General features: G+C 43.4%; 1 protein-coding gene across 10 annotated transcripts in view; it reads left to right on the top strand.

Moving 5' to 3' along the window:
* PPFIA1 (PPFI scaffold protein A1) overlaps positions 1 to 26,688 on the top strand; it is a 922,132-nt gene that overhangs the window by 741,385 nt on the left and 154,059 nt on the right. For all 10 annotated transcript variants that reach the window (XM_086959570.1, XM_086959566.1, XM_086959563.1 and 7 more), the window contains 2 exons: positions 2,425 to 2,600; positions 26,060 to 26,128. In XM_086959570.1, coding sequence (XP_086815696.1) covers positions 2,425 to 2,600; positions 26,060 to 26,128 — 245 coding nt within the window. The remainder of the gene's footprint in view (positions 1 to 2,424; positions 2,601 to 26,059; positions 26,129 to 26,688) is intronic.

Genomic DNA, 26,688 nt, shown 5'->3' with positions numbered 1-26,688 from the left:
AGGTTTTCTTGGGGTAATTCTAAACTCGAGAGGCCAAAGCATTCCAATACAAAAGAGGATTTTGGAATTGACACAACAAACTCGCCATTACCAGAAAGGACAGTCTTACAGTGAGTACTATGTTCAAACTGATTGGTATGAATACCTGTAATCCCTCAGACCTGACTCCACAAAACTACATGAAGTATATCCAAGATTGGCTTTAGAACTAATGGTCAGAGGCAACTGGGATGATCTAGGGGTTGTCACAGAGAAAATAGAGAGGGAAATACGATTGTCGAAAATGTATTCTGCGACCATTACTGCAGATTCATTCCACACAGATTGGGTAAAAAAACGGGTCAAGGGAGTCCTTTGGAAGCAGTGAAGCACGAACATGTGCGAGAACTAAAGACTGATTACCTGGCACTGAAGGCCTTCCACATGCATATCTAGGAGAACACAGTACAAATACATACTGAAAACACAACAAAAATTTTCTCCTTAATAAACAAGGGGAAGATGGTCACATGTTCTAGCCAAACTAGTACTGTTAGTATGGAGATGGTCATGACACAGACACAGCTTAACCTCTTGAATGCTCATGACGAGCTGAGCTCGTCATGAGCCACGGCGCTCCGGTGCTCATGACGAGCTCAGCTAGTCATGGCCCGTGGAACGCTCACACGCCGGGATAATTCCCCCGCTGTGCTGAACGTTCCACGGAGCCAATGCACCTGTGACGAGCTGAGCTCGTCATGAGCACAGGAGCGCCGTAGCTCTTGACGAGCTCAGCTCGTCATGAGCATGCGGGCACTGTGCACGCCCCCCTAGCATAGCGGGGGATTAACACCCGCAGCGAAGGGGCTAAAAAGCCATCCACCTACAGGCCTGCACAACATCGTAGCAGACAGGCTAGGAGACAAGCAAGAGGGGGCTCAAACAAGTGTGGCACACAACAAGTAAACCTCTTTGCAACAAACACTAATGCAAGATTCCAAAACCTTGGTTCCAGGTACTCACACACTGTCACACTGTCTAAGGGGAATGACCTGGTGATAGACTGTCAGTCTTTGCATACACTCTGTTTCCAGTTCCATTGATACCACTAGTGATAAGCAAGTACAGACAGACAATCATGATGTTCATAATGATAGCACTACAGTGGGACAAACAAACATGGTTTTCAGACCTGGTGGGGACGGCACAAGGCAAGATAATAAAATTACTTGCCTTACAAGACTTATTGGCAACACAACAGGATCAAGTTTGCCAGCCTGCCTCAGTCTAGTTACATGGTTCTTGAGGTCTTCGTATTCCGACAAGTGGGACACACCACAGATGCATAGACGTCCTGAGGGAGGTTGGGTGGCAACACCACAGGTCACACTGCGAAAAGGAACAGATTTGAATGCTGGTGCAGGAAAGGAGAAATAACAAGAGACACTACAATAATTAGATACTTGACTCACCTTTTAAATGAAAGCTTTCACACACATTGATTAAGGTACATCAGTCAGCAATATTTGAATACACAATGGACATTATAGAAGAAGTCTCTTTAAGACACCAATCATCAAAAGATTCTTAGAAGGAGCCAAAAAGTCACCACCGAAACCTCCACCCACAGCAATGTGAGAACACAATTAATGAGAACATCATTCGAGATGATGTACTGGGCGGATCTTAAATGTAGAACTCTGAAGACATGTAGAACTTGCAGTACAATGCACTGCATGTGAATCTAGAAAAGATTCACATAGCAAAACTAAAAGGTTTCCTACCTGTAAAAGTAGTTGTGCAGCTTGATGAATTATCTGGATTCACATCCTACACTCCTGTCTCCCCAGAAATGAGGTGCAAGCTTGAAATCAGATATGAAATATGTAGAAGGAAAATAGATCAGTACAGGTCACCGACCAACAAGGGAAAAAAGAATCAAAAGTTGGGGACCACGCACTGTGGCATTCTGGGTGCACATCTGACATGAGGGAGTGGCTAAACCCCCGGCTTGATTAATTCCCAAGAAAAAGACAGTAGGAGACTTCTGAACTAGATGGTGGCATAATGTACAACATGACTGCTAAACTACTCCTACTGGTATTGTACTACATTTTTCTGAATACTGTGTAAATCCATGTTTTATGGTATATTTTATTAGCAAGTCTATATTTTGTAATTGTATTTGTTATGAAGGTTCACTTACTTATAATTATTCTGTATTTTCTAAAACTGTTTTGCTACGAATGTTCACGATTTAAATTTACCATGCACTTAATTGGCTCTGTTTGGCATCTGAACAAAATGTTTACATACCAAAGCCATAAATATAATATAGTTGGAAATCTTTGTGTATTGCTTGGAAACCTATGCATATTGGTACGTTTACTTTCTCAATTGTTTTGTAACTGCATACTTGTCTAATGCGCCTTTTTTCTATTGCAGATGTGCTAGTGTGGAGTAATGACAGGATGATACGCTGGCTTTTATCAATGGGCCTTAAAGAATATGCAAATAACCTCTTAGAAAGTGGAGTGCATGGAGCACTTGTTGCCTTAGATGAAACTTTTGACTTCAATACCTTGGCTCTTTTATTACAAATACCCACTCAGAACACGCAGGTAATGATTGTAGCTTATTAACTTTTCATGATGCACATTGTGCTGTTTTCATAGTAAGATATGTTCATGCATGCAGTGGACTGCCAGCAGACATGTAATATTTATGAACCTATTTTGTACTCCTGCTACCCAGTCTGGCTTTCCTCCTTTTCAGTGCCTCAGCCTCTGCTTAGGCACTATCGAACGGCACCAGGTCTGGCAACTCCACAGAAGGTTTGATGGAAAATAAGGAAGAGCGTAGATAACGGGCAAATCATTCTGTAGTGCAGGTGACTTTAGTTATCCTTCAGTAATGGTTAATAGCCTTCATTTTTAAATACATTTATTTCAACCCAGCTTGAGAATCTCAAACCCTTCCCTACTTTTAAACTTGGACATGCTTTATCCAGCTCTTAAAAGATCTTTATATATCACAATTAGACTAGCCACCCTGCCAGTGAAACTGTATGCTAGTACCTGGAAAAAAAGGAGGCAGTAGCTTGTCCACCTGCGGATACAAGTTTGGGGGGATAGAATATGGCATGCGTTTTATCATGTTCTGCACATTTTCCCTAAAGGCTAGAAGAGACTGCCTTCATCCACATTTTATTCCTCATGGCATAAGACGATGTTAGGAGGAATTGACTTTATGGATGCATACAAACTGAACTAATTTTTAACAGGTGTCCTTGTATGCGGCTAAGAGAGTAACTAGTTAATTTCATTAGACACTATCAACTGTGACATCTAGGGTATTTGTCAAAAGACCTGCCTTATCTGTGTGTGATTGCAAGTTCGTAACACAGTTGTTGTCCTTTTGTTTTTGGCAGGAAATGGGGTTTTTGTTATACATTGAGGCCTGTCTTATGATTAAAGTGTGTGTTTGTGTGTATATATAACAGATGCCATACTTCATAAGTTCCTTTTACACGGAAAAGGACAGAACACAAACCCAGCTTCGTGCGAGAAAATATTTATTGTTCACAACACCACAATCGCCCTGACGCATTTCGTCGTGAGACGGCCTTGATCACATGAATATATATATATATATATATATATATATATATATGTATGTATATATATATATGTATGTATATATATATATGTATGTATATATATATATGTATGTATATATATATATGTATGTATATATATATATGTATGTATATATATATATATGTATGTATATATATATATATATGTATGTATATATATATATATATGTATGTATATGTATATATATGTATGTATATGTATATATATGTATGTATATGTATATATATATATATGTATGTATATATGTATATATATATATATATATATATAAATATTGCAACACAATTAGACTATGAAATCGAAAAAACGAAAGCACGGATTTTCAGTATTTTAATGCAGACCCCCTCACACCAGACAGACGCGTTTCGCTAATCTAGCTTAGTCAGTGTCTGTTTGTGCAATCAATCATTCGCAATTTTAAACCCACCGGTCATTACTACATTCATTGACATAAATGATGGTGAATTGTGTCAAAAATGGTGGGTATCTTTAAACATATGTTTCTGCATATATCACTAGTGTTTATCATGGGGTCAAATAAAGTGCTTAGTGCTTAATAAAAAACATTTGTACAACAAACAGTTTACAATTTTATGTACATATTCTCATTATTCAAGAGCAGAATTGATGGATATATAGGTCCTATATAATCACAATGAATACTAACATTTGTTAAGAGTTTTGTTTTGTAGGGGTGTATCCCCCATTTGATTATGTTTATTGACGCCAGGAACCAGAATATCTTAGTTTTGTAGCCCTGTATGGGCAGCGATCATTCTGCTATATAAATTCATAAAAAATGTAAACGGCTATTGAATAGGTGTATATTTTTGCAGGCAGTGTCTCTATTAATCAGTTAGAAACCGGGAATGTAACAGTATTAATACACCTGATCCCATGTGCATTGTTAGAGGTGGACCCACAATTCCTCGTCGTTAAGGCCCCATGGAGTCATAGTCTTAAGGTCAATAATGTACCTAGATTCTAGGACTCGAAGTGCCTTTTCTCTATCTCCCCCTCTTTCTAGACGTTTTACCTGGTCATTGCAGTAAAAACTCAGAAGTTCCCTATCGCTTTGATGGCATTCTGCGAAATGGCGAGCAACCGGATAGGCTTTATCCTTATTCGCGATTGCTCGCATATGTTCGAGTATTCTGAGTTTGGTGGGGTTAATGGTGCTCCCGATGTATCTTTTTTTGCAGGGGCACTCTAGACAATAAATAGTGTAGTCTGAATTGCAATTTAGGAGTTTCATTATTTTCCTATTTGGTCTATCCTCTCCTGTTCAGCCCGGATATTCTGATACTTTCTTACTGCCTTTACAGGCTTTACAGCGCAGACAGGGGAAAAACCCTTTGATATTACTGAGTTCAGTGGGTTGGGCTTTTGAAGAAAAATGGCTACGAACTAGATGATCGGAAAGTGACTAAGAACGCCGATAAGTTATCAAAGGCTGCTGAGGAAGGTGCCTTTTCAAAACATTGTCAGTAGTTAAAATGTGCCAATTTTTCTTAAAGCTGTGGACCAGATCTCCAGATTTGGTGTTAAATTTGGTAATCATTCTCACCTCATCTTCCACCTTTGGTACATTCTTTGCCACCAGGAGATACCTCCTGTTGACAATTGATGCCTTCTTTGAAGCCTGTTCAAGTAAGCTCTTAGAGTATCCCCTATTATGAAATCTTCTGTTAGCATCAGCTTTGGCTTGTTGGAAGTCAGTCTCTACTGAACAGTTTCTTTTAAGTCGCAGTAGTTCGCCATAAGGGACGTTTTTGATAAGACTTTTCGGATGGTAGCTAGCTGCATGCAACACGGCATTCCCCTCCGTGGGTTTCCTGACAAGTCTCGTTTGGAGAGTATTGTTATGTAAAACAACCTCCAAATCTAAGTAGCAAATACTTGTGGCACTTATTGTGCTAGTAAATTGCAGGTTACACTTATTATTGTTGAGGACGACGATGTATTCCTCAGCCGAGGTGCGATCGCCGCTCCACACAATAAACAGGTAGTCAATGTACCTGGTCCACATTAAAAAATTTCTGTCCATACCTCATTGGTCTCACCCCATGCCTCGTGCTCTCCCACCAGCCCGCGAACAAGTACGCGTAGCTGGGGGAGAAGCACGAGCCCATAGATGTTTCCCTAGTCTGTTTGAGTAACTGGCCTGAAAAAAGGAAGATGTTATGGTACAAGCAAAAGTGAATCATTTTTAACATATTGATGTGTGACTTGTATTTTTCTGGTTTTCTATCTAGAAACCACTTGGTCGCCTTCATGCCATCCTCATGGGCTATACAAGTGTATATATTCACCACATCCAATGTTATTAAAAGCATGTCCGAATCCCAAGATACATTATACATGATACAGAGGAAATCCTGTGTATCCCTCACGTATGACGGTAAGTCTTTTACTATGGGAGCTAAATACGAATCAATGAAGCGTGACGTATTTTCCAAAAGGCTTCCAATTGAAGATACAATTGGACGCCCTGGTGGTCTTTTGGCGTTTTATGTATCTTTGGAAGATGGTAAAACGTGGGTAATATTGGTGATTGACATTGCAGGAAAAGGAGCTCATCCGTATTGAACATACCATCGTCCTTCCATTTGTTAAGCATAGATTGATATTCCGTTATGCTATTAAGATATTCAGTTCTTTGTATAGTGGTATAGCACTCCTTGTCTTTTAATTGTCTTTGTGCCTCCTGTTCATACTGTTCCTTGCTGAAAATAACAATATTACCTCCTTTGTCCGAGGGTTTAATTTCGATGGTTGGATAATTTTTTAGGGACTTAATAGCCTCCCATTCTCTCCTTGTGATGTTAGATGATTTCATGTCCATCTTCCCTTTTGATAGTCTCTCCAAATCCATAAGTACCGCTTCATTAAAAACATCAATTGCATCATGAGGTGCAACAGGCAGTCTTCTTGACTTGTTTTTCATGTTGCTAGGATCACAAACTTGCTTTGAAGATGTATCTTCACCCTGAAAGCCTGTTGATCCCCTCTCTGAAATTTCGTGAGTTAGTCAATAGGAAGTTTGCAAGAGTATCGGGGTGTGTTTCTGTTAATTCCTCTGTGGTATTCTCCAAGTGTGTTCCCACAGTAGTCTCTTTTTCTTACATTTAGTTTTCGAATGTATCTAAACAGATCTATTCTTGTATCCACCAAATCAAAATCACTTGCAGGACAAAACTTAGTCCTTTCTTGAGGACTCATCTCATCACCTGTAATTTCTCTTTTTGACCGGTTGATGACGTTGTTGTCGTTCATCATCATTGTTTTCTCCTGCGATAGGTTACACTCCGGGTCACCCTCGGTGAGGCAGTTTTCTGTGCGCCTCCTCTTGCCCCTTCTGCCCCGCCTTGATCTCCTTTTTTGCTTTGTTGGGGGGGAGGGTGATTCCTTTGCTGTGGTCTCTGGCGTTTTTCCTTTATGACCTGATATTTGTCGAAAAAAGGTTTCACGCTGGTTTTCTCTTTTGTTGCAGAGGCTGTGGGTTGTTCACCATCTGACACCTCTGATTCCTCCGTGTCTGCATTGTTTGGAACCACAGTTCCCTGAGCAAGTCGTTTTCTGGTGGCATCAAATTTACGAGCAAAAGTCAATATTCTGCCTGATAAATAATCCTGCTCGTCCCTTTGGAATTTGGTTTGTTTTCTGTTACGTATTCCCAATTCATACTCCTTGATTCTTTTTTCCACTGCGCTTCTTAGATCTTCACTAGCCTTTGAGTCCGCAATCTCTTTTATGCACTTATCACAATCACTCCATGCATATTGTATGAGTAGGCGTACCATCCCTTTCGATGATTCAGCTGTATACTCCGCCCAATCCTTTAATAATGCAGGGTCCAGATTTTCATAGGAGGGTATCGTGTAGGTGCGGAGTCCCCTGGAGATCCTGTTACATTCTATGTAATGTTGCAGAGAGGTGGCCTCCCACCACTTTCGCACCTCTTTCTTGTATTTTTTCCAGCTTTTGAAAGAGCGTTTTTAAATTGCTGGTCATTGCTGATGGTGGTGTGGCATTGTCCGCTCTTATGGGTCTATCTGTGGTGGATCTAAACATGACATTTGCAGCAGACTCTTTCACCCATTATATCTTCATTTTCCGACATCTTTGCTAAATCGAAAATGTAGTTATTTATATCTTGTTCAAGCGGGGCGGTAACTTTACACTTTGTGAGAAAAAAAAAGAAGAAAAAATATATATATATATATATATATATATATATATATATATATATATATATATATATATATATATATATATATATATATATTCATTTATTTTTTTTCCACTGAAAAAAACATAGGTTTTAGGGGAGTTATAGTTAGCTGCACATTTCACTCGAATAAAACCATTGTAATTCCCCCGTTATCGTTAGTTGTAGTAACTATAACTCGCGTGCGCGCAATCCACTGCTGATGATGTCACATATTACATCATTCATGACATGGTCAGTGACATTATTGATGACATCACTGATGACATCACCCAGTGAATGTGGCTTGGTTCAATATTTAAATAAGTATTATGTATTATTTATATATATATATATATTTATATATCACTCTGACTGGCCTTGTACTTCAATTCCAAACTGAACAGACAAGCGTGTACCCAAATTTCGTAAGTGTATTATTTTATTTTCGCCAATGCCGCCATGACGCTTTTCGGGAGATCCCTCCCTTGATCACATGACATCTCATTGATTTTTTACTTCGCTTTTAAAGTGCAAGTGCAGTGCAACCCCCAATAGACATAGATGAAATACTTTCCGCTTACATGCCTTTGTGGTCATTTATAACAGCTTAAATGCTTAATATAATTCTTCAACAAATTGCATGGAATAAATATCACATACATAAATGCATTAAAAAACCATTCATTTTCAACAATGTCCAAAGACACCAGATTTTGTTAGTGAAATGTGTATAAATACTGTGTGTGAATGTATGTGCTTGTAAAAATAAAATCATCAAATCCAACCTAAGTCTCAATTTGACTATTCCTAATAAAGTGACTGATGTGCTTAAGAATCCCAGACTCTTAAAATGCATGAACACAGGGCATTAGGACATGGATCAACCCTTGATGAATAATGAGTAGTCTATCAGAAAATCATTTGAAATAACAAGAAGTATTTAACAATATGTATACTTTCTATTCAATGATCTCTAAAATCAATCCCTAATATAATAAATAAATAAATATTATCCTAAAATCCATTTCTCAAGTTAAAATAATCATAGAAAGTGAAAAAGTGGAAAACGTTTCTAATTTCATTGTATACACAATTCACATCATCAGGCTGAAACTCAAGTAAAATCCATCATATCATGTAAACATATATAAACAGATATAAATATGGTATGCATACATATTAGATACAGTCAATCGGCATTATTTATAGGAAGGTGTATAGGTGTTCAGTATTGTTTAGCCCATTCGGGTGTTTAAAGTCGAATCTCAAAATGTATGTTGTTTCTAGACTCCTCATCTGGACTCCCTATCCCCACTCCTTTTGTGAGGCAATATGGCATCTATCACATAATATTTGAGATGTTTAGGATCACTATTATGGCTAAGCTTGAAGTGCCTAGCAACCGGATAACTTTAATCATTGTTGCAAATGGCACGGATGTGCTGTAAAATCCTCTTGTGTGCTGGCAATTTCGTGCTCCCTACATACTTCAGATTATAACTACAGGTGAGCACATATACTGCATGATCCGATTTGCACGTCAAGTGCAAATTGATCTTGCCAACTCCAGGATCAAATGCCGTTTTATAACAGGTAGTATTTATGCCATATTGACACGCTTTGCAGACAGAGCATTTGAAGAACCCCTTTCTAGCTTTCAACCAGGAGTTTTTTGGTGTTGCTTCAATGCTTCTCCTTACCAATGAAGTCCCCATACTGTTTGTTTTTCTAAAAGAAACTGATGGATTAATGGGCAAAATACCTCCAATTACTGGGTCAGTTTTTTGATAGGCCAATTTTTTCTCACTATTCCCCTAATCTGTTTCTCTTGCCTGGAAAAGTTGAGAATCAGCCTTACAGGTTCATCCGGTCCCTCTTTCCTGCTCTGTCTGTCCTTATGCTTCAGCAGATCCTCTCTACACAATAATTTAGATATGTTAATAGCTGTCTCGATCACTTCAGAACTATATCCTCTATTCAGAAACCTATCTTTACATTCCTTTTCATTACAATCTTCATCTCTACTGCAAATCCGTCTGATACGGAGCATTTCTCCATATGGAATACTCCTAATTAAATGGGACGAATGAGCACTTGAGGCATGCAATAAAGTATTGCCTGCCGTGGGTTTCCGATATAGAGTAGTAGTCGCTTCATCTCCCTTAACTGCAACTTTAACATCCAAGAAGGTAACCATAGTCCTACTTATTTCTGCTGTAAAAATTGCAGATTGACTGTATTGTCCTTCAATTTTTCAATGAAATCAGATGCACTGTCAAAATCTCCATCCCAAATTATAACAAATCATCAATGTAGCGCAGCCAAGTTACTATACTCCTATTGTATGCTTGTCCATGGTGCTGCCTGGGGGAGAAGCTGGCCCCCATAGCAACACCCTGAATCTGCTGATACATTCTTCCATTAAATAAGAAGAAATTATTTTCTAAGCAGAATAGAAGCATTTTGAGAATCATCCTGGAGTGTTGAACATAGGTTATTGGCCTATTTAACAAGAAGTACTCAACAGCTCTCCTACCATCTTGGTTCTTAATACACGTATACAGACTCGAAACATCGAGTGCCAACATCAAATAGGTAGGCTTCCATTTTATGTGCTGTATTTTACTTAGAAAGTCGCTTGTATCCTGCACAAATGTTTTAAGACTATTAATTTTAACAAAGTCCTGCAGAAAAAAGTCTATGTATCTTGATAAGTTTTCTAACAGGCCATCACATGCTGCTATAATTGGGCATCCCGGAGGCTTGTTTGGATTTTTATGTATTTGTGGTATAAAATACATGACCGGGACCATAGGGTGTTTTCTTCAAATATTTGAATTCATTCATATTTAACAACCCTAAACTTTTCCAAGCCAACAATTGTGCAAACAAGGCTTCCTGGGTATCTTTAAACTTTGTATATGCGACCTTCCTGTAGCATTCAATGTTATTCAACTGGCTGTAAGCCTCTTCCATATAATCCTTGCGAGGCCATAACACCAAATTACCTCCTTTATCTGAGTTTCTTAATATTATTTGGTCATTGTCCTTTAATTTGTTAATCAGCTGCCAATATTGCCTTTCATGATTTGTAACTTTCTTTTTCAAATTTGTAGTCGAATTACTGAGTTTCTTGACTTGTGCTACCAATTGCTCACTGAAAACATCAATTGAGTCCCTTGCCATGATGGGAACAAATTTAGATTTTTGTTTAAAAGACGTGACCGGTTTGACATTGGTCCCCAATATTTGCGATGGCTGAGTATCCGATTCATCTTGTGATGGGTTGCCCTCTGATCTTTACAACCCCTTCATTTCATACAAGAGATTATAATCCGTTCCATCTAGTCCCTGCAGAGCTGGATTCTGGACGGTCATCATTTCCGCATTGTCTGCCTGGGCACCACGTTGCTGATGGAACTTTTTTAATTTCAATTTTCTTATAAATCTGTATATATCAGCTCTGGTTTGAGTATAGCTAAAATTGGATTCTGGGCAATAGGACAAACCTAATGACAATAACTGTTCCACCGCTGAGAGGTCTATGCCCGCTAAGTTGATGATGGTGTTCATATCCTCGATACCAGAATTGGCAGAATATAGAATATATCAATCTGCCTTGAAGACGGAGTGGATGTATAAGTGTCTGAATGGAGGATTTAGTAGCAATGTGATTGACTGTCTAAGTGACAAATTTAATGTGCCTCATTAAATATATGGGATAGTGATTAAACTGTGTGAATACCTGCATCACTATCTCTTGTTGTGTAAACAACTACATAAGTTGATTACTAGTTATGTGAAAGTCTATATTAGTTATTAATTAGTTAAGTGAGTATTTGTATGGGAGAGTGAATGAATGTGTGTGGTTGGGCGGGACGTGTATGACTGTCCAAAGATGTGTAAATAGTTCATTTAGTCGGTATATGAGGTTAAGAGTGTATGTGGAAACAATTGTTTGAGTGAGTGAATCTCTTTATGGGTGTAGTGATGAGTAAAATATTTCTGAATGATATATGTCCAACAAACTAGAAATATAAAAGGCAGTGTATGTGACAGTTGTATATAAATAAGTATACCTAAGACTCAGTGATTATATGAGTGACTGTATGGATAACTGTATACTTGTAATAGTGGTTTTAGAACACACTAAGTATGACTTTCTAACTATATAAATAAAGTGGTGTTTGTATAAGCGTGTAGCTCAGTAAATATAAGTATGATCAATTGTTTGCATAAGTGAGTAGGATGTCTGCATAAGTGAATTGGATGTGTGCTGGTGTGTAATGTTGATGTTGGTGTATAAGTATACTTAATAGTATTCTATTAATCTTTGTTAGCCTGTATGACTGAATGTATACGTAAGTGTTTAGATGTAGGAATCACCAAGTGGGTTTTTAGAAATTTTTATTGGTGTGTCAATAGTTTCAAACATGAAACTCCATATTTTATAATGTGTTGAAATGTTATGCTACTGTATGATGAGATGCATCAGTTTCTCACATGGATGATGTCATCAGTGATTTCACTGACCATGTCATGAATAATGTAATATGTAGCATCATCAGCAGTGGATTAAAGGTGCGCGAGTTATAGTTAGTACAACTAACTAGAACGGAGGAATTTCAGTGGTTTTATACGAGTGAAATATCTAGCTAACTATAACACCCCTAAAACCTATGGTTTTTGCAGTGAATTTCTAAGTTATTTTATTTTGATAATCAACTTTATTAGTTTTTTGTTTTTTTAATAACAAATAAATTTATTGGTAGCAGTCCAAGCGTTGTAATGAAGGAAATTCGATCACATACGTTCGACAAACAGTATAGTCGGCCTAGTTGGATTGGATGTGGCAATCCCAAAACACGATATAGATGTACAAGTTCAGCCGGACCCTGACACAGCTAGCATATTGAACCATTTACACCACACTTTACAGAATAATTCTGGGCATCCCTGGGCCTCGAAGAGAGGTTCCTCCTGCGCTCCACACCATTCCACCTCCACCTCCGCACAGCCGTGCCTTAGCTTGAGACCAGAGGGCGGCTATATCCCTTTTCGCCACCGCTGTCCCCAGGAAACTCTTGCCTGTCCTGGAGCCATCAAGGCCATCAAACACTCCCAACAGCAAGCGCTTCCGGTCATGGGGAACCTCTCATCCTTGGTCCTGTGTAAGCACGAGTTCTACCCCTTTCCAGAACGGAGCCAGGGCCGGACACTGCCATACCAGGTGATAGAAATCTGCTGGGACACACTTGCAGCGCGCACAGGCTGGGGAGGGTCGCAGACGGGTCCGGAAAAGACATGCTGGAGTGAGTTATGCTGCATGGAGGTAGTAAAGTAGGACCAGGCGTAACTTGGAGGATGTTGTCAAGGTGTTTTGCGTGCCATAAGGGCATCCCACCAATCCGCCTCCTCAACGGGACCCACCCACCCCTCCCAGCGAGCCCGCAGCCGGTCTAGGGACGCTGAACCGTTGTTCACCAGTGACCGGTATATTCGGGAAACCCCCCCTCCCCAGGTTCCCCATCATTACCTGGGCTTCCAAGGGACTGAATTCCAGGAGAGAGGTGGGGGATGGAATGTGAGTTTGGAGGACGTGTCTGAGTTGGAGGTACTTATAGAATTGGGAAGGAAGAAGGGCGTGACGTTGTTGTAGGTCAGCAAAGGACCGAAAGTGATCTCCCAGCCACACGTCTCCCAGCAGCGGGATCCCGGGGAGCTCTCATCGACGGAAATCGTGCAAGGACGAGACCTCTCACAGCCATGCACCACTCCACAGCGGCGTTTGCCTGGTAAGCCTCCGGTTCCATTGCACATGGCAAAGGGCTGTACTCCAGGCCGCGAGCACCGTCCTAGTGACAAGGGGGGCAGAGCCTGTGGCACCGGGCTACCATACAGAAATGCTGGAACCATGAGAAGTACATTGCTCTGAGTTCCACCGGGTATGCTGGGTCGGACCAGCCGCCCGCAAACCAGTCGTGGATCACGATAAGTTTCGTGGCCAGGTGTAGTAGAGGTGGAGATTGGTCACCCCCATGCCCCTGTCGAAGGGGGGGATACGACAGTGTGCCAAGGACATTCGTGGCCTTCCTCTCCCCCATAAGAACCAGGTGAGCGCGCCGTCCAATTCCCTGAACCAGCTACCTGGGAGGTGGATGGTGACATTTTGTAGAATGTAGAGCAAGCAGGTAAATATCATCATTTTAAAGAGCACACTCCTGCCCAGGGGGTTAAGCGTAAGGGTCTGCCATTTCTTGGGGTCTTCCTTCATCCTAGTGACCAAGGGTGCAACGTTCAGGGCCCACTCGAGCTCCCGCAGGAGGGTCACCGATACACCTTAGTATTTGAAAAATTGCCTCCGGAGGGGGATGGTCGTCTGCCAGTCAAAGCATGCCCGAGAGGGATGCAATGGCACCAGGGTTGATTTTGCCGGGTTAACTTGCAGCCCAGAAACCCGCTCGAAAGCAGAAAGGGCCTCCAGGCATCTGGGGCCAGATCGGTCCAGGTCCGCCAGAAAAAGCAGGACAACGTCCGCGTAGAGGGCTATCTTGTCAATCTGACTCTGGTTCAAGGCACAGCCCCAGATGAGATGGTCTCGGCGGATGAGCGCCGCCAATGGCTCCATCGCCAACGCAAATAAGAGCGGCAAGAGCGGGCACCCCTGACGGGTGTCCCTCCGGATTGGGAACGCCTCAAAGCTCGCCGTTAATGAAGACACGAGCCCTGGGGTGGCTATGAAGGACTCTGATCATGCTGCGGAAGGGAAGACCAAATCCCATCAGTTCCAGCACATCGTAAAGGTAGCTCCAATCCACCGTATCAAAGGCTTTTTCAAAGTCAATGAATAGGAGCGCCAGATACGGGGTCAGGTGGTGACAGTGAGCCATAGCGAGATGGAGGCGAGGAATGCAATGACTGGTATCCCTGGAGCGCACGAACCCACACTGATCGGGAAGGAGCAAGTCTTGTAGGAGTGGGCGGAGCCGCTGGGCTATCTCGGTGGCAAAAATCTTGACCTCCGTATTGATCGAGATCGGGCGGTAGTCCGCACAAACCAGGGAGACGGTTGCGTCTTTGGGATGATCACGATAGTGGCCACATCGGTTTCAGGCGGGAAGGACCCCTCTTCCACCACATGATTAAATAGCTCCACTAAATGGGGAACCAAATCATCGCGGAAGGCCGCCTAGTATTCTTGGGGGTAACCATCAGGACCTGGGGCCTTGCCTGGGTGTAACATTGAGATAGCCCGTGAATTTCTTATGGGGTGAAGGGGTGGTCCAAGGTATCAGCGATCGCCTGAAGGAGACACGACAGCCAAGTACCAGTCTCCTCCAGCAAGTCCGCCAGGGGAGTACAAGGAGGGCGAGCGTTGAATAGGGTTGCGTAGTAGCTAGCAAAAGTCTGCGCAATGACAGCGGATGTTACCTGGTGAACCCCAGTGTTCGTCCGAATCTCGGGAATAATGCGGTTAACTTTGGGATGGGGCACTAGGTTATGGAGGAGCGTGCCGTTTTTATTGCCCCATCCATAAATACCTGCCACCAAAGAGCGCCAGAGCATTTTAGTGGACTCCAGCAAGATCCGGTGAATCTCGTTGCGGACCATTGCAAGTTGTCTAGAGGACCCATCGCCGGTCAATTGGAGTATTTCCAACCGCGCTGCCTGAGCCTCCAGCTATCGAACCTGGGCAGACTGCTCCACACGTTTCGCGTGAAACAGCCCTCTGGCCACACCCCGAACGACTGCATTGCTGGCCTCCCACAGCATCCCCGGAGAGGGAACAGAGCCCGTATTAGTTGAGAAGTAGTGGCGCAGTTCCTGCCCGAGGGACTCCTCCAGCGCAGAATCCTGCAGGTACCATGCATTCAGCCGCCAAGTCGCCCATGGGCCAGCACTAGAAGAGCCAATGTGGAGGGAGACGGGGGAGGGGTCCGAAATCCTTCTGGGCAATATAGTAGCCCCAGACATCCATTGGCAATCCGTTGCGGGCATCAGGATAAGGTCAGTGCAGGAATGGGTATGAAGAGCCGCTGAGGTGTGGGTATATTGTTCTCTGCAGGGGTTCCACACCCTCCAGACATCACAAAGACCCAATGCCGATGACCAACCAGCCGGGCTCTTCGCAGAAGCAAGACGGTGCGCGGACGGAGTGCCCGTCGCGTCACGTGAAGGCTGTAGGACAGCGTTAAAGTCCCCACCCAACAACAGTCAGGCCCTGTGGAAAGGAGGAAATCACCCGCGTAAGGCGACGAAGGGTGGAGGCCAGGAGCGCGGGGGGAACATAAGTGCATAGGAGGTTCAGAGCGTGTTCTTCGTTCATCCCCGACATGGCCACGTATTGGCCTTGCGCATCAGTGTCTGCTCTAGTCAGGGTAAAGGGAAGCCCCTTCCTGAGTAAAATGGCCACCCCTCGGGAACCCCGCGTGAAACCAGAATGCCAGACCCTGTCAACCCAGTAGCTTGCTAGGAAATTGCATTGAGGGTGTAGGACATCTAGAGGAGCGATATGTGTAAGGGCGGATGCATGCGCAGGGCTGTTCTCAACCCAAGGTAAACACCCACCCGGGCCCGGGGCCTTGGAATGAAGGTATGGGGTGTAGTGATTTGCTTGTCAGCGCGGACATCTAGGAACGCGCGACTACCAGTGAGAACAGAACACAGCGGCCCGTAGGTGGCTAAAAACAACAAACTGTTGGGAGACAATGATCTCCCCCATCCCCTCGCCCCCCTACTCCCCCCACCCTACACTTCTGAAGTGGAAGCATCTGTCGCCCTGAACAAACCCCAACCATCAACTGCCCCTCAATGAGGTGAACCGCTAATCTAAAACAGTTAGCAAGCAAGTAAGGAAAGGGCTGAGCTGGACCCCCCTCCATGTATTCGGATGACATGCTATCAGCTTAAAACATGAGATGGTAAATTTGTAACCAGTAATAGGCATCAGTCTCGGGACTATGATGAAGCTCCAGACTCCAACCAGACCATTCAGTAGAGCGGGTCGGCCCCAGCCCATGGGGTCAGGAACAGTCACGTTGCAGAGAGTCCCGAAGAATGAACTGTGAAGTGCTCATCATGCGGCACTGGTCATACTCCCTCCTCCTCACCCGATCCACGGACAACAGGGCTTCCGGACAGGTATGAGTCCGACATGGCCTTTCGCAGAGTCGCACCGGGCCCGGGGATGTTGCCCATATCAATCAGAGAAGCAGCCAGGTTCGGGGAGGCGGATCCCTGATTTGTAGTCCGGGCCGGAGAGCGCGGAGACTGCGCAGCCGGCGAGCGGGATTCCCCTCCCAGACGGTTGCCCCTTCTCGGGACCCGGTTCGGCGCCGCTGAGACTTGGGCGCGTCCTGGTTCGGCTGTGTCGGTGCCCTCTGGGCAGGAGAAAGGGTCGCTCTGGGCAGGAGGGGGCGCTCCTCCGTTAACCAGGTCCATGCCGCCTGGGAGGTATCGAAGAAGAATGTCTTGTCTTGGAAGATCACCTTAAGCCGAGCCGGGAAAATAGGAGACCATAGCAAAAGTCCAGTGCCCTGAGTTTTTGTTTAACTTCGTCGTAGGAGCCGCGCTGAGTCTGCACCTCCCTGGAGTAGTCCGGAAAGACCATAATTCTGGAGTCCTGGAACGGCAGCGGCCCCAGCGCCCTGCCTGCTCCCAGAATAGCGTCCCTGTCTGGAAAGTTGAAGATTCTGAGAATAATGGGCCGACTGGAGCTCCAGGTGGAGATTTGGGAGCAAGAGAAAGGTGGGCACGCTCCACCGCAAACCAGGGGGAAAGTTTCTCTTTGGGCATCCAAGAGCGGACCTAGGTCTCTATAAAAATGTCAGTACGTCCCTCCTCCACTCCCTCCGGAAATCCCTGGAGGCGCAGATGGTTTCTTCGCGCCCTGTTTTTGGCGTCCTCGGCCCTGCGATGTAGCTCCGAGATCTGTCTGAAGTCGGGCCACCTGGGATTTAAGGGTACCTACATCATCCTCCACAGTGGAGATACGGGATTCCGTCTCCGTGATGCGCGCCGTGGCATTGCGTAAGTCCTGGCGAATTAGGGCCACATCTACCCGCACCTCCCTGATCTTGCTCTCCACAGAGGCCTGTGATGTACTTATCGCCTGAAGAATGGTGGAGAGATCCCCCTTCCCCCCCCCCCCCCCCCCCCCCCCGGCAACTCCAGGCGCAGCCGGAGCCCCTCCACCCGGGTTCCGGTCTGATGTAGACAATTGGTCCATTTTCGTTTGGGTTGGAGGAATGAGGGTTTGGGTGGTGCGGGTTCTGCCCATGCTCTTAGAGAAGTCTACCTAATGTGCCCAAAGGCATGGGGGGGTTGGGCCGGCTACAGCTGAAGGGAGAAGAGGGCACAGGGGTAAAAGACGATAACGCAAATAGCAGAAAAAGAGGGCACGGGGTATAAAAGACAACACTAATAAAGTAAGACGGGCAAACCAACAGTACTAGATACGCTACTACAACAATGACACTAACCAAAAACACAGCAGAAGGAACGGGGAACGAGCGGTAGCTGCGTGCACAAAGCACACAGGTGGAGCTGTGTGGCGGCGACCTGCCTGGTGGCAGGGTCAAGGGTCGCTCTCTATACTGCTACACGGCATCCATAAGTGGGGAAGTGGGAGGGAGGTGCAGGTGGCAGCGGTGCGGCGAATGGGAGTGCAGGGTTTCAGGGTCCTGGGGGAGGCAGCAGTGAGAAGCGAAGGGGGGAGTGGGCAGGGGTTACAGAAGGGAGAAGAGAGCACAGGGGTACAAGACAACAAAGCAAATAGAAGAAAAAGACGGCACATGGTTAAAGAACACAAAGCAAATAAAGTAAGACGGGTAAACCAACAGTGCTAGATACGGTACTACAACAATGACACTAACCAAAAACACAGCAGAATGAGCGGGGCACGAGCGGCAGCAGCGGGAACAGGGCACACAGGTGGAGCTGTGTGGTGGCGAGGGGAGCGACCTGCCTGGTGGCTTTCAGCATATGACATTGTTATTTTACAGTAGACTTGGGTTCAGAGGGCTCCTTTCTATGATGACTTGATTTGTTTTTCTGTTTCTACTACACCTGTGATAGGTAGGGCTTGAGCTAGGCTAGCTCTGATATTTTCCTTGTAGTGCACTATTTTGCCCATACCTACAAACAGTAGGCTTTTTCAGGCGTTTACAGTCAAGTGGTCCAATAAGTTTAGTTTTAATTTTTATTATAATTTTTCTACTAATGACAACCCCAATTTTGTCTCCCTTTTTGATTTTATTGGGGAGCTGGAACTTAGTTACACTAGTTTACATATTGGCCTGAATATAATTATCACTCCATTACAATCCAAAAATATGAATACTAAACATCAAAATTCAGAACGCCAATAGCTTTAACTTTTACAAAAGTGAGACCTATTGCATTGCAAATGCTTGTTTAAATATAATTTTTTATAGGTAACTAAATAGGTTACTTAAATGGTCTTTAAGCTGCAATTCTTTCTTATGGGACAAAGAGCATACAGTTATTTGCATACAGTTTCTAGTGGTCTACCTCGGGACTTAGAGTTGCAGGGGTCAAGTCCCAAAGTACCACCAGCAGTCACTTATTACCTGCCCTGGGGCGTCCGGGTGCAGAGGTGCTGATCGAGTGGTAGCGGTGTGCTACACCATTAGGAAGAAGGCGGAAGTGGGCATAATCCTGACACAGAGAGCCTAATTCTGCCAAAACTAAGATGGTGGTATTCTAAAAGGTAGACAACTTTAGAGGTGGTGCTAGCCTGAGAGGGGAACACACCTCCTGAATAGCTAATTTTCACACCTGACCTGGTGCCAAATGGGCCCGGGGTAGGGTGTGTCATTTCTCATGACTAGGGAAGCCTTGGCTCGCATATAAAAGGCGGCAGAGGCCTTTGAAGCCTCCTGCCTTGATATGCTGGTCACTGAGTAATACTGCTTGAAGGAGGTGACAAAACCTCCGACTAGAGCAGGTATTGTTTCTGCCCTTGGAGAGAGCAAGCTTTCATCTGCAGTGGGGCAAATCTGCATGGGGTGGCAGGCTGATCTGCACCAGTCAGCCTGTGCGTTAGTGGTCGGTAGGTTTTCAGGGGCACATCTAAGGTGCCCACTGGGTGTATGTATTAATAAATCCGTCACTGGAATTAGTTTGGGTTTATTAATACAAGATGTTTAATACCAAACATATCTTGTTTTAGTGAAGCCATCATGTAGCTGGGGAGCTCGTAAATACCAGTGTCCAGCTCATGTATTCCAAATAGCTTACCTGTCCACTTGTAACATCTAAGATTCGACTTAACCATAACAGGACCATATCTGCCCATGCAGAAATGTGCACACATGCAGTAGAGTGCACACTGCCCTAGTGCTGTAAGGTGACTTACCTCTATTGCATGCAATGGCTGCTGGTATGGCACACAGGAGGTATGCCATGCCGTGTCTTTACTTTTTTTAGCACCATGGTACGGAGCCTGTAATGGTAGTTTGTATGTGGGTGGGTGGCACAATTCATGCTGCAGCCCTTTGGGACTCTTTGCCCTCCTTGCTCTAGGTACCAAGGGTTCCATTTAATAGGGTCTTAGGGGGGTGGTGCTAAAGGTATTGCCAATTGGGGGAACAACTGTACAGTTTTAGGGAAAGAGATCCGGTACTGAGGACCTGGATTGCAGGTACCCAGTGCACTTTTATCAAAACTGCAAGAATTACTAGGCAAAGAGTGGGGGTGACCATGTCAAAAAGGGGTACGTTCCTACACATCATTACGGATTTCACAGTTCTGTCCCTAACATGGGTATGACAGTAAAAAAATCCTATTAAAACTGATTCTGTCAGTCCTCCAGCATCCATATTGTTTTGCTGACACGTTCTAATTGGGATCAAGATAACATTTGAGATTCTTTGGTGGCAAGATCATGTCACAATTTAGTAATGGTGAAAGAAAACTCAAAAGTAAACATAGTAATTATTTTAAGTCTGCTGTGTTTCAGTTTTAATCTAGTGCCTTGAAAAGAGAGACTCAAGTCAGACTATTGACATTAAGCAACATGTTGATAAATACAGAATACAATTTAATTAATTCTTAAGCTCGGTTCATAATACAAACCATAATAGCACAAACAATACAACATTTAAAAATTTGCAAAGAGGTTTAAAACAAAGAAAAAGCAAAAAAGGAGCCAAATGAAGTCATAGCACATGCAGAAAGCACATATCGAAAAAGCTGAACAATCAGCTCAATGTTTAACAAAAATAAGTCAGAAAATAGTTATTAGCCAAAGTGCGTAGTGCAAACTAAATAGTAAAGTCCACGCCTCCAAGCGAGAGCACCCAGCTTAGCACCAAGTTACCATACAGTGCTCCATAGGAGCACAGCACCGACCTGACTATAAGGCTCACAATGGCATCAGGCCAACTGCAGCAATAGTAGCCAAATGGATATCATCAGCTACATATGGAAGCCCTAATTCATCATGGACAGCCCACATAGGTTACCTTGCAGAAATGTCAAGAATATGCCTTCAGACGTTGTTCTCCTCGCCTACCTTAAAACCCCACAAATCAGCCATAAGTTAAAAAAGGGAGGCACTTTCTGTTATAGATGTCTAAAATAGTGTAATGGGCTTGTTAACAATTTTGGAAGCCTACCTAAAAAAGGTAGCCAAACATGTTACAGAACCTAAGTCTCCTCTGTTTCAGGCAAGGGCCCCAAGTCAAAAGTTACCCCAAAGATAGGAAAATTCATGAGTTGTATCAATGAAGGTTCCCTGGAGTGCAAAGCTACGCAGCTTGAGGTTTTTGGGGTCACAGGCCGTGACAAAGGGTTTGGTCGAATTCGCACTAGAGCTGAACCATCCATAAAGCTGCCAAAAGTGTTTAGCAATTGCTGACGGCCTTAGTGTGTTCTAGACAATAGTATTGCATTAACAGCATAAATAAGGACTGAACACTCCGCCCATTCATGCTTGGCATATCCTTCCCTTTGCAAAAGAGAGTAGAATCCAGACCATTAATATATAGGAGGAACATGATTGGCAACAAAACGCAAGCTATCTGAACCTCTCGGTCCAGGTTGAAGCTCTCACTGCATTCACTGTTTGGCTCAAATCTAATGGAGGTGCTTAAATCCACCAGAAGGGCTCATAAATAAGACACCAAGCTAAAATCCAGCCCCTTTGATTCTAGCACTTTCCAAAGTTTGGACCTGACAAATGCTATTGAAAGCACAGGTCAGGTCGATAAAATCTGAATAAACAGACCCACTTCTCACTATGGTATATTTGGTAATCAGCAGATATAGGTTGTGGCACTGTTGTTGGGTACCCAATCCTGATCTAAAACCATATTTGACGTCGGAAATGATGCAGTGATCAATAACTAAGAGATTATCCTATTAAGATCAACTCTGCCAATAACTTTAACCAAAGGATCAATTAATGAGCTAGATGTGCAACAGCTTGGGAAAACCCTGTTCCCTTTTGTTAAGACTGGTACAATGAATGCTGAACACCATGACCCAGGAATGCCACTCTTAACATGCAACATTGATATAGTTAGTTATAGCAGATGCCCACAGGTTCACCTCCAGTTTAAAGAGGTCCATGGAAACCCCATCGGTCCCGGGTCTTTATGTATAAGACTTTCACTGCCTCCGCTACTACATCCACATGTAAATTCTATGCCTAGTGGACAGAAAGATGGATTAGAATCATGTGTTCCACTAGAGGTATCAACTGAATGGTACACATCCCTACATGATCGACATAGGCACCTGTACTGATATTAACACAAACCAAGTTGGAATCAGTTTTTTAGGGATTTGTTGTTGTTGACTGTGTACCAAAACAAGCCAGTGTTTCTAGCCCTACAAGAATTGACCAAGTAGGTCCAAGCCTCCTCACTTTATTTGGCCTTACTTCGGCAAATGGCTAGCTTATAAAATCAGATCCCTAGGAGCGGACTTCAGAACTCTATATGGACATCTCGGACCTCTATACAGGCCTTATTAAATCCGGAATGGATTGGCTACTTATCACAAACTAAAGGTTTAAAAAACTAAGATATATTGGAGTTTCCTAGAATTAAAAAAAGTTACAATAAAATCCATGCTATATTTAGGATCATCAGTCGGTCTCAGGCAGTCATAAAATAAACTCAAATGGTCGGCCCAAAGCCTACGCTGGACATCATTCAAATTGAAGGAATTCCACAGTAGCCGGAGTTCATCACTCCTCGGGAGGACGTTGGTACCTACTACAACAATGACCCTGGGATGATACATGGGCACGTTAGTGTGATAGAAAGAGGGTGTGGTCAATGAAGATACTGGGGAAGATTTATGAAAAAAGTGCATGCAATACTATATTATTAGAATTAGTTGGGGCATTAAGGAGTTTGGGGGGGGGGATAGATGGAATGAAGACAGGAAGAGGAGTGACGCGGACCGCCAATTAGGACCAGGGGGGAGCTGTTTGATAGGCCACAACTACCCCAGGGAGGAGATGGGCTGGACTGGGAGGGATCGGTTGAGGTCGGCCAGCAGTTGCGAGACCTCGAAGTACTCTTGTACCCTCACTGCCTGGTATGAGAAAGGTAGAGAAGGAAGTTTGGAGAGTGGCGAAGAAAAGAAAGGTGCGGCTCACAAATCTCAATTTATTTTAATATTGTATGTTTTTCAAAAGCAGAGCTACACGCCGCCTTCATCTGTTAGCAAGGGACAGGACAGCGGCATGTCGCGCTGCTTACTGAAACCCTATAATATTGCAAAAGTTGATTTTGGTGAGCGGCGCCGAAGAAAAGAAAGGTGCGACTCGCTAAACTCTATGTTCGAGGCATATGAGCTGCAGAATTCATACTACTGCAGAGATCACCATCTGGTGTTGGGCTCGGATGCTTGCACCTTGTTGTCTTGGAAGAAGTCTTTGTAGTCACGAGATATGTGACTCCTTGGTGATAGTGCTCATGGGCATAGACTCCATCCTCAGATTGTTTTTTTCCGCCATCTGGTTCGGATGTAATTTGCTGCACTCCAGGTCGACGTCGGACGGTTCACCTTCGACGCGCAAAAACTCTCACCGCTCGACGGTGTAGTTTCGATTTCAAATCTCTCAACGCGCATCCAGTTTCGAAGACATTTTCGAGTCCGGTCGACGACGTGGGCCGATCAGTGCCAGCTTATGGAAAGGACTCAATTAAAAAAATGCAAGTGTTGGGCTAAATTCCCACACACACACATCTCCATGAGGTCTGCAACCTTTGTCTCTCCCCAGAACAGGAGAGTCGACACTGCCAGGGTTGTGACTCTCAGTTCCAAGAAGACTATACGTGATCGCCGGGCGCGACGACGCGAAACACCCATCATCCAAGGGCAATGCGATATGGATGAACTGGTCAGGCAGATTTGCGTGTGCTGTTACGCCACTCCCACTCATTCCGCTAGTAATGCGCAAGTTCAGCCAACAGTCTTTCAAAAAGAGCCGAGTAGCTCCCACATGGGACTGCACTGCAACTCCACTACAACGGATACAGGTGGCAACCGCTAGGGGAGACACTGCTGTACAGTCTATGCAAGAGTATGAATTCTGAAGCTCACATCCTTAGAACAGAAAATGCTACTTGCCAGTAAGCATCTGTTCTTAGCATGTAGGGCTGCAGAGTTTCGTACGCTCACCCGCCTCCCCGGAACCTTTTTCTGTTCCAGTATTATCTTAATTAGATACATTCACATGAACATCTCTTTTGTTTCTTACTAACTCCATCATTTCCCTTCATGGCGAAAAACAATCCGAGGATGGAGTCGATGCCCATGCGCACTATCACCCAAGGGAGGAGTCGCCTATCTCGTGACTACAAAAGACTTCTTCCAAGACAACAACAAGGTGCAAGCATCCAAGCCTAACACCAGGTGGCAATCTATGCAGTAGTATGAATCTCTGCTGCTCTACATGCCAAAAATGCATACTGGCAAGTAGCATTTTACTTTTTCAATATTGTAAGTTTTTTGTCAGCAGCGCAGAACTCCGACTTCATCTTTGAGAATGGAGCAGAAAGAAGAGAATGAAAGACACGGCCGCCTATGTTAAAGATGAAGGCAGCTGACCGGGGACACGAGTGTGGCGTGCCATGCCGCTTACTACAAGCATATAATATTGTAAAAATAGAGTTTTGCAAACTGCACTGTACAAAAGAAAGGCACAGCCACCATTGTTAAAGATGAAAGCGTGCCCGCCTGCTTAAAATTAGGATTGTGCAGGGTGTAAGCGGGAGAGATTGTCGTGCCTGCAACCTCAGCTAGGCGAAAGTCATTAATATAATAATGCTCACAGACTGTAAATAAAACATACTGAGTTACAACACATTGCATGGGCAGTCCTAATGGGAGATTACAAATGGAGAAAAGGAGGTACTAAGGAAGGATTACTTAGCCTGTTCACGAATCAAGACACCATTTACAAAGGACAGTTAGAGGAGCTAATTAAAAAGATTGGCTAAAAAAAGGCGGAGCTTCAAGTTCATATCTGAATACAGCATGTCTCGAAGAAACTGCGCAAGCACGCCTAGGCAAGACCTAAAAAGTACTTACTTGATAACACAGTTCTTGGTATTAAAATGTACATAAAAATATGACATATTTTTCTAATTTGGTTTCTGATTTTTTCTTTAGTGTGTGTCTCATTTATTGCCTCTGTGTATACAGCAAATGCTCAGCAGTTCGTGCTTATAAGCTTTACTGCTCGTGCACACTACCACAAAAGAGATCATTTGAGTTATCATTTGTGCCTATCTAAACCAACTGGGTTGTGCCTGGATTATTTAAACGATGTACGTCGTTTTGGTCCACTATATAAAGAGCCATCTTCCTACATAGTGTAGGCATAAGTTAGTGCTAAGGGGCTGTTTTCAAACTTAGAAATAGCCAAAAACTTCCGAAAATAGGAGCACCGAAGGCAGTTCATTTCTGTGTACTCTCTCCTTTACTCTGTGCTTAGATTAGGATTATTTGATATCCAATGTGGTGTTTCCAAGTGTTTTTTTTGTGTCTGAAATGCAGACTTTTTCCACTCTGTGCTTCACTACCTCTATCATAAATGTTACTGAATGCTGAATGGGCAGTATTATTAGGTATATTCCTTTTCGATTAGTTTGATGTTTTAAAAGTTAATCATCATTTACATGTATGTTTATATCTACGTGTTCATTTAAATTTCTTTGTATAGGCCCGTGCTGTGCTGGAAAGAGAATTTAACAACATTCTTCTAATAGGAACAGATAGAAGATATGATGATGTAAGTAGACCCCCTTAATCAACATATAGATGACCAATTGTTATATTTAAAGTGTGCATTTAAGTGAAAGGATGTTTCTTTTTCAAATAGTTACAGATAAAACACTGCATTTCTTATTCTGTGGCTTATTTTGCTCTGTAAGTTATCTTTGAAAATGAGTTGTCTTTCACAGGGACTACTAAATAGTTTATTTTTTATTCTAGCTATCTTTTTTGAATATATGTGAAACTAAGTGGACCCTCTAATTACAAATGTTCATTACCATCACATAAAATAGAATATTTCCCCAAATATTTCGGATGGGCTGCTGTTTTTGTACTTAATTGGCATTGCTCTTATCCCATGTGATCCAACAGAGTAACATGTAAGCTGCAGTTTGAAGGTCCAGCCACAATACTAAAATATCTTCTTTCACTCCTTAATGTTGGTTGAAGGTGGAACTTCATTGTGGAATTTTGGAAGGAAGGAAACTTGATCAAGATCAAAACAATCCAGCTACATGTTTAAATTAAATTGTAAAAATGATTACTTAACCCTAGAAGCATTGGCAAAACCAATAG

The sequence above is a fragment of the Lissotriton vulgaris genome, chromosome 2_2, assembly GCF_964263255.1.
Source record: "Lissotriton vulgaris chromosome 2_2, aLisVul1.2, whole genome shotgun sequence".
Classification (NCBI taxonomy): domain Eukaryota; kingdom Metazoa; phylum Chordata; class Amphibia; order Caudata; family Salamandridae; genus Lissotriton; species Lissotriton vulgaris.
The sequence above is the reverse complement of the archived record's forward strand: the minus strand, read 5'-3'. Positions and strand labels throughout refer to the sequence as shown.